Raw genomic sequence first — 8,751 nt, forward strand, 5'->3', positions numbered from 1 at the left:
CCCCGCCCCCTTCGGACCCTCCACCCCCACCCCACCCGGACCCCGCCCCTGAATGTAACCATTGTTTTTCTGCCTTCTGTGTGGGTGACTTGGCCCTACTCCAGCCAAAGCCCCGCCGTGGAGGGCCCTGAACCCGACCGAACCAATCGGCACCGGTGGGTTTGTCCCCGTTCTCTCAAGCCTCGCCCCGGGTGCTTAATCCGGGCAGCTTCCGCCAAGCAGTCTCAGAGCCACGCGGCGAGCCCGGGAGGTCCGGTCTCGGCTAACAGCTGATTCCTCCCGGGATCCCGGGCCGCCGCCTTCGGCACCCAGGGGACCAGATCTTCCCGCCTGGACCCAAGAGCCTGGCCCGCCTCTTCCCGGAGCTCCGTCTTCCGGCCCCCAGACTCAGGCTCCCCAGCTCTCCGTTTCCAGGACCCAGGCAACCCAGGTCCCCGCCTCCCGGATCTGCGCCACCAGCACCTAGCCTCTTGAAGACCTCTGCCGCCTGGGCGCCTTCAGCCTTCCGGAGCCAAGGACCCTAGGTCCCAGCTTGAGAAACTCCCGTATTCCTAACCCCCAGGGTAAAGAACCCCAGGTGCTCCCACCTCCCAGCTTTCAGCGCAGGGCGCAAACGAAGAGCAGAGGAGCCCCAGCGCCAGGGAATCCAGCCCAGGGAATCTCAAACACTCCAGCTTCCAAGAGACAAGGAACTTACGCGCTGTGAACTCACAACTCCAGGGAACCCTCCAAAGTTCCAGCCTCCAGGCTCTGTTAACAAAGTTTTAAGGAACGAGAGCGTCCTGGGAAGGAGCCCCAAGCGCTCCCAGCTTCCAGGCTCTGAGGAACCCCGGGGCGTTCATCATGGTGGCCGATCCACCTAAGGGAGACCCCAAGGGGTACGCGGCGGCGGAGCTCACCGCCAACGGTGTCTCGGCGTTGGTCCCCCTAGAGGACCTCGGCTCGGCAAAAGGCGGCTGTTGCGGCTCCGGGGACCAGGTGCGCCGCTGCCTTCGCGCCAACCTGCTGGTGCTGCTGACAGTGGTGGCAGTGGTGGCGGGCGTGGCTCTGGGGCTGGGGGTCTCGGGGGTCGGCGGCGCGCTAGCGCTGGGCCCAGCGCGCCCGGAGGCCTTTGCCTTCCCGGGCGAGCTGCTGCTGCGCCTGCTAAAGATGATTATCTTGCCGCTGGTGGTGTGCAGCCTGATCGGCGGCGCGGCCAGCCTGGACCCGAGCGCGCTCGGCCGCCTGGGCGCCTGGGCGCTGCTCTTTTTCCTGGTTACTACGCTGCTAGCGTCGGCGCTCGGCGTGGGCTTGGCGCTCGCACTGCAGCCGGGCGCCGCCTTCGCCGCCATCAACAGCTCGGTCGGGGCCACGGGCTCCGTGGAAGAGGCCCCCAGCAAGGAGGTGCTCGATTCGTTCCTGGATCTTGTGAGGTCAGACCCCGCCCGCCCGGTGGAGGGGTTGGGGGAAGGGGGTGGGTGCTTCAGCCTCGTGGGGAGGGGATGCGTGTTAGGGTTGGCCGGAGTCGCCACGTGGACGGAAGGGGGGTTTTGGGTCCTCCGTGTCCGGGACATCCCCAGGGCCTCAGGAAAACAGGATGGGATAGTTGTGGGGGGCTCTGGCCCCTTGAGGGTCAGGGTACAGAGGGTGATAACAGACTCCTGGAGGAGATTTCTAAATATGGGGGCTTGCGTACATAAGCGGGACCCCACGGGAGGGTGATAGGGGCGTGGAAGTCTTATAGAGGGAGAAGTGATGCTTGGCGGGGTTGAGGGGGACATAAGAGAGTCCCCTCAGGAGGAGGATCCTGAGGGGAACTTGAAAGGGGATCTTTGGGTGGCCAAGGGCCGCAGGATGGGGCTTCTGGATAAAGGTTTAAGTCCAGTGTCTGGATAAAAGTTCTGGGAGCCCTGGGTAAGGGCCCCCTGCAGGACCTGAAGAGATCAGAATGACCCCCCACCAGGCCCTCTTCCCACGTGGTTCCCCACACCACGTGTCCCCCAGACAAAGCCAGGTCCTGTTTTCAGCCTCTTTTCCCCACCCAGTTCAGCTGGGCAGGACCCTGGCTTCCCCTTTATATGTTCCTGGTAGGTAAGTCCTGCCACCTCCACAAACTTTCCATTTCATTTCCTACTCTGTCTGGTACCCGGCCGCCCTCCCCTTGCACTAGGCTGCCCAGAAAGGGGGCAGATTCTTTTCTTTTGGGCCTCTGCTCCCCTCCCCTCAAGAATGGCTCTCTCCCCCCTTTTAAGGAGGGCAGACTGCTGGATTCACATGGCCTTGCCTTTGAGGCCTGCTGATTCAGTGTCTCCGGGTTGGTTGGGGACTTTCTGGAAGTGGGGGAAGGAAATGATGAGTCACGGAACAGGGTTCCCCTCAGTCTCTTGGGGCATCAGTGCAGGCCGATACTGGGAGGAGGCTTGGTGTCCAGAAATTACAGCGGGTGGGCACCTTCTGGCTGGGGGAGATTAGCTGTGTCCTGACCCAGCCCTGGCTGGCCTGGGTGGGTACAGGCCGACCTGCAGAGGGGCACACCCACTTGAAGTTTGTTTATGTGTGCAAGCTTCCCCGTTGTGCCCAAATCCATGTAGCTCATTTGGCCAGCCACTCGGCGACTTAGCTGGAACATCTCAGAGCCACCCAACTTTATAAGCCACTGGCACACAACTGGACGCGGGCACGCAGACGCTCACTGATGCCACTGACCACACCAACATGTGGAACACTGCCTAAACACAGCTCAGGAGCACATGCACACTCACATACGTGCCTACAGGGCCACACACCAACAGGGTCACACATATCTGAACACTAACCTGCGCTCCCCAACCGGATACCAACACCTGGTAAACTACCAACCACCACCACCAGCTGCGCACCCACGTCTTTGGTGAGAGGGAAGATCCGAGGTTGCCGGGTGGTTCGGACTGTGGCACCAGCTGGCCGGTTTCAAATCCCACTTTTGCCACTTCCTAACGGCAAGTTTCTTCACCTGTCAGTGCCTCAGCTTCCTTTTCTGTGAAATGGGGATAATAGTGCCGGGCCCTGAGGGCTGTCAGGAGAATTAAATGAGTTGATTTATATAAAGCACTTAGTACAGCACCTGTAGTCACCTTGGCTGTTAGTTTTGTCTTGCCTTGAGGCACACGGGGCCACTGTCCGACTCCCTCCCATGCTCAGTGGGGTTTAATGCACGCTGCTGCACACTTAATCACACCCAGACACCCTCACACGAGAGTGGCTGCATAAACACAAAGGCGCATTCACAACAACGCAGTCAATCCTTGTCACTTTCTCACCACCTCTTCCCTAACACACCCAGATCTTCCCTACAGCCTGCAACCCGCCAGGCAGCCCCCAGGGCCAGCCCTTTCCTCAGCCCTCCCAGGCCTCCAGGAGGAAGTGGCTGATGCAAGATGTTCAGAGTATTGAGGGTGCTGAGTGTGGGATGGAGCCAGGCCCCGTAACCCTGCCCCAGCCTGCCTTGGGAAGCTGGCATTCCTCACCCTCAATCCACATTCCCTCTGAGCTAGAACACCAGCCTCCTGGGCCCCAGGATTCCAGCTGAGACTCTGCACACCCTGGAAAGATGTGCAGGCCCAGGTCCATCTCTGCCTGGCTGAACCTGGCTGAGGCATGGGTGAGGACCACATTTGGGTACAGATGGGGCCTCCAAGGTTCCCCTCACCCCAAGAGGCCAACCCAGCCCCCCTGACCTCCTCCTGTGGTATCTAATACTCCCCCCCCCCACCATGTTTATCTCTGCAGAAATATCTTCCCCTCCAACCTGGTGTCCGCAGCCTTCCGCTCAGTGAGTCCTCTGGGGTGTCCCTCAGGGTTGGGGGGTGGGCAGGGAGGGAGACAGCCAGTTCCAGCCCCTTGGTGCCTGATTTTGGGTGGTGCCTGGAAAAACGCACGTGCCCACATATTTACAGGCCATTTTGCAGGGCTCCTGGGTGATTTCTGAATGAAACCCATCCACGCCCCTCATGAGAATATGGGTTCTGAGCCCCCTCTGGGTTCTAATTCTAGCTGTGTGACCCTGAGCAAGTGCCTTTACCTCTCTGAGCCTCAGTTTCCGCCTCTGGAAAATGGGGGTATGAATAGTCCTACTGCAGCAGGGTTGCTGGTGGGATGGAATGAGATCACGTTTAAGGGAAGCTTAGGGCGGGCTTTGAGTATTGTCAGTGCCAGGATGGGGCGGGGGAGCCTCGATGACAGTTGATGCTGACTCTTCCCAACCCCACCTGCAGTACGCTACCTCCTATAAGGAGAGATTGTTCAACGGAACCCAGGTGAAGGTAAGAGCTGGGAAGGCGGTGGGGGGCCCTGCACCTTGGTTTTTCCATTTTGTTCTTACCCTGGTCTCATCTGCCTTCTGGGTCTTCTTTTTTATTTATTATTTTTATTTTTGGCTGTGTTGGGTCTTCGTTGCTGCGCTCTCTAGTTGCGGCGAGCGAGGGCTACTCTTTGTTGCGGTGCACGGGCTTCTCATTGCGGTGGCTTCTCTTCTTGCGGAGCACGGGCTCTAGGTGCATGGATTTCAGTAGTGGCACACGGGCTCAGTAGTGGTGGCCCGCGGGCTCTAGAGCACAGGCTCAGTAGTTGAGGCGCACGGGCTTAGTTGCTCTGCAGCACGTGGGATCTTCCCGGACCAGGGCTCGAACACGTGGCCCCTGCATTGGCAGGCAATTCTGAACCACTGCGCCACCAGGGAAGTCCCCTGGGTCCTCTAACATTTGGGCGCAATCTGTTTTAAACTCTCCGAAGCCCTGCCCCAATTTCTGTCTCTTCTGCCTTTCTGGAATCTCCATTTTGCCCTCTCTTCTCCCTCCCCACAGCCACACTCAGGTCCAGGCTCCTCTTTTCCCCTCCCTTCCCACCCCCTCCCACCCACCTTCAGCCTGGCAGCTGGAGTATTCTTTCCAAAGCACAAACCTGCCCCAGCCTCTCTCCTGCCTAAAGCCCTGTCATATTCCCTAGTGCCCTCAGAAGAAAGCCTAGGCTCCTCGCCGTAGTCCCCGGGGCCCCTGTGAGGTCCTCCCCCTGCCCATCCGCCCACCCAGCGTCATCTTGTGACTCTGCCTGGCCCATTCTGCTCCAGCCACAGTGAATTTCTTTCTGTTCTTTGAATGCCTAAGTTAGAGTCATTTCAAGGTTGTTGCATATTGTTAACTCTCTCTAGAAGAGGTAACAATACCCCTCCCCTCCCTTTACCTTGTTCACCCCCGTCTCCGAGTCTTAGCCCCTTCCTCCAGGAAGCCCTCCCTGATTCCCCTCCTCCAAGCTTGGCAGCACAACCTTCCTTGGTTCCCATACTCCCCTGGGTTCCCCCGTCCCAGCCCTGTTCACTCTGGGTGGTCCCTGGACCTGGGCTGTGAGCCTTCGGAGGATGGGGCCTGGGGAATGGTCTTGTCTCTGCTGGGTCCCCGCAGTGCGCAGGACAGGCCCTCAGTCACTGTGCGGGTTGACTGAATGGCCCCGCGCAACCCCATGTGTTCTTGCCCAAAGGTGCCCGTGGGGGGTGAGGTGGAGGGTATGAACATCCTGGGCCTGGTGGTGTTTGCCATCATCTTTGGCGTGGCCCTGCGGAAGCTGGGGCCTGAGGGAGAGCTGCTCATCCGCTTCTTTAACTCCTTCAATGATGCCACCATGGTGCTGGTCTCCTGGATCATGTGGTAAGTGGTGGGAGAGGGGGCTGGTGAGGCGGGGTGGGGCGATCCTCCATCTGCTCCTTTGAACCAGGCGGCCTAGATTCAAATCGAGCATCGACTATTCCCTGGCTATGTGACTTCAGGCAAGTGACTTACTCTCTCTGTGCCTCAGTTTCCTCATCTATAAGGTGAGGACAGTGCTGTATGCCGTGAGAGCTAATACTGATCCTGGAACCTTCTTGATCCTATTGGAGGGTGACAAAAATACCACCGAGCTGTGGCCGCAGCCTGGCTAATGCATCTCAGTTTCCGAGAGTTCACTGTCATCAAATGTTTGCCTTTGGAACAATAATGGAAAATAGTGCCTGCTTTATAGGGTTATAATTAAGATGACACGAGTGACTGAGGTGTAAGTAAAGCACTTAGAAAGTGTTTTAAATGTCTAGCACCTACTGAGCATTCAGTTAATGTCAGCTACGATTATCACCATTATGTATGAGCTTTTGTTAAATGGCCTCAGATAATGAGGGAAAAAAACACGTGCAGAGGCTTTCAGCTTCACCCTTGCCACCTCCCCTGTCTCATCTCCACATGGTGTCACACTGATTCTCAGGACCCATCCTGGGTCAGAAGGTCAGAAATCAGGAGGTGGGTTAGGGCTGCTGCATTTTTACCAAATCTCCCCCCACCCCAACCCTGATTCCAGGGTAGCTGACATCTAAGAAGCTGCTGTGTGAAACGAATAGAAACACTTGGTGTGTGGATCAGAGCAGGCTCTGCAGCTGGGCAGCCTGAGTTCCCGTCCCGGCGCTACTGCTTCCCAGCTGTGCGCCCTACGACAAGTTACTTATCCCGCCGTGCCTCAGTTTCCCCATCTGGAAAATGGCGTTGATAGTACCAGGCACGAGTGAGTTAATACGTGTAAAGTTCTTGGGACAGTGCCTGACCTATAGCGTGCCTACAGTAAACAAGCTTAGTTAATATTTGTCAAGTACTTGTATAATTTCTGGGCACATCTCACTGGCTAGAACTTGGGCATTTGGCCAAACCTAGGTGCACAGGTGGCTGGGAAATGGTGCTTTTCTTCTGTAACTAAAGAGGAGAAGGGGTTTGGAGACAAGTAGCCATAGCGATCAGGCAATCAGGGAAGTGATGTTGGGAGCCCTCCTGGCTGGGAGACACATGCAACCCCTGGGATCTTCCCTCCAGGAGAGGGTGATAATAAATCCCAGCGGAAGTCTATAGACTTCACTTATTGTGTACAAAAAGCTTTCAACTCATTTCAACTGGCATCTCATTTCATCCTCCCAGGATTCCTATGAGGTTGGTAGCATTATGGCCCCTGTTTTACAGACCTGTTTGATTTTAATTCAATGATAGCGGCAAGAGATTCAACATAGGAGCTCCCTTGTGGGGTTGTGGTGAAGATTCAATCCCGTTCAAGGGCTCGGCACATCATAAATGCTTCATACCTGGGAGTTGTCATTAAGACATGAGCCACGGTTTTTATTTTTCATGGTGAGAGAGCGTATTGGTTTATGTCATATTAGCTGCTGTAACAAACAAACCCAGAATATGTAAATGATATGCATGGTGGGTGTTTCTTTCCTGGCCATGTGTTAAGTCCAAATCTGGTGGGTGACTGTACTCCAAGTGGTTGATGGAACCACCCAGACTTCTTTTATCTCCCAGTGGTACTGTGTTCAAGGGGAGAGAATGGAGGATGGCAGGGGAGGTGCCCGAACATCAGCCCACATTGCTGTGGGCGCTTCCTGACTTTGAGGGAGGCTGAGAAGTGTGGTCAGGCCATGTGCCCAGCATAATGCCTGGCCCTGGGTGGGCACATGGTCAGAGGTGGCAATCTGTCTCCTGGGGAATTAGGTATGCCCCTGTGGGCATCTTGTTCCTGGTGGCCGGCAAGATCGTGGAGATGGAGGACGTGGGGATGCTCTTCGCTAGTCTCGGCAAATACATCCTGTGCTGCCTGCTTGGCCACGCCATCCACGGGCTTCTGGTGCTGCCATTCATCTACTTCCTCTTCACCCGCAAGAACCCCTACCGGTTCCTGTGGGGCATCATGACGCCGCTGGCCACTGCCTTCGGGACCTCCTCCAGGTGTGACCTTGGGGCAGACCAGGGCAGGGTTTTTAAGCTTAAGGGGCCTGGAACAGGCATCAAATGTCTAAAGACCCCTGAAATTTTGTCCAGGGACATGGGATCTGGGTAGAGGGAAAAACCCCCCCCATTAGGAAACTACTGCCTTGGAGATTTATTCCTTCCTTCCTGAGAACCCCTCCCTATCCCAAGGCCTGGCCTTGGGGGACCCTAGTGCTTTAGCCTGGATCCAACCTCTGAAAGCTCCTTCCACCTCTCCTGAGTAGTTTGTCCATCTCTGCTGGCCCTGTCCCCTCAGGATCCAACCCTCCCTATAGCAGCATCCCCAAGAGTATAGTAATTCTTAGTCGAGGTCTGTTATTGGTAGAGATGGGGAAGGGGTGTGAGTCAGTGAGCGCTCAGACATTCTAGAATTTAGTTATGAATTTTTATGTGTAGTTTAAGGAGTAGCCGTTGGTAATCTCCCAGGGGTCCAAGATTCCCTATATTTTGGAATGCTTCCATTCTGTGGGATCCCTAGTGCCTTCTGGCTCTGAGAAGAGAAGGGCATGGCGAGCCGGGGAGGGCTAAGGGGTGTGGGTGGAGGCCCCGGGTTCGTGGGAAGCAGAGGTCTAGGCTGGTGGGCAGAGCTTGCGCCTGAGATGAGGGGCTGTGTGGGCGGGGCCTGGTCCAGGGGATGGTCAGGGGAGGTAGCTGGGGCGTGGCTTGAGCGGTGGGCGGGGCCCGTCGGGCTGGCTGGGTCGCGCCAACTGAGAACTCAGATCTGCGGTCCCCTCGCAGCTCCGCCACGCTGCCGCTGATGATGAAGTGCGTGGAGGAGAAGAACGGCGTGGCCAAGCACATCAGCCGCTTCATTCTGCCCATCGGTGCCACTGTCAACATGGACGGTGCCGCGCTCTTCCAGTGTGTGGCCGCAGTGTTTATTGCACAGCTCAATCAGCGATCCTTGGACTTCGTGAAGATTATCACTATCCTGTGAGTGCAGCGGGGGGGGGGGGGGGGG

At 56.9% G+C, this 8,751-nt stretch overlaps 1 protein-coding gene across 1 annotated transcript in view; it reads left to right on the forward strand.

The window, feature by feature from the left end:
• The first annotated feature begins 471 nt into the window (after nt 1-471).
• The window catches only part of SLC1A5 (solute carrier family 1 member 5), a 10,676-nt gene continuing 2,396 nt past the window's right edge, over nt 472-8,751 (forward strand). Inside the window, exons 1-6 of the mRNA XM_007458490.1 lie at nt 472-1,412; nt 3,748-3,790; nt 4,233-4,280; nt 5,491-5,657; nt 7,515-7,748; nt 8,529-8,723. Of these exons, the coding sequence (XP_007458552.1) occupies nt 844-1,412; nt 3,748-3,790; nt 4,233-4,280; nt 5,491-5,657; nt 7,515-7,748; nt 8,529-8,723 (1,256 nt within the window). The 5' untranslated portion in view covers nt 472-843. The remainder of the gene's footprint in view (nt 1,413-3,747; nt 3,791-4,232; nt 4,281-5,490; nt 5,658-7,514; nt 7,749-8,528; nt 8,724-8,751) is intronic.

This window comes from Lipotes vexillifer, unplaced genomic scaffold, assembly GCF_000442215.2.
Source record: "Lipotes vexillifer unplaced genomic scaffold, Lipotes_vexillifer_v1.1 scaffold371, whole genome shotgun sequence".
Classification (NCBI taxonomy): Eukaryota; Metazoa; Chordata; class Mammalia; order Artiodactyla; family Lipotidae; genus Lipotes; species Lipotes vexillifer.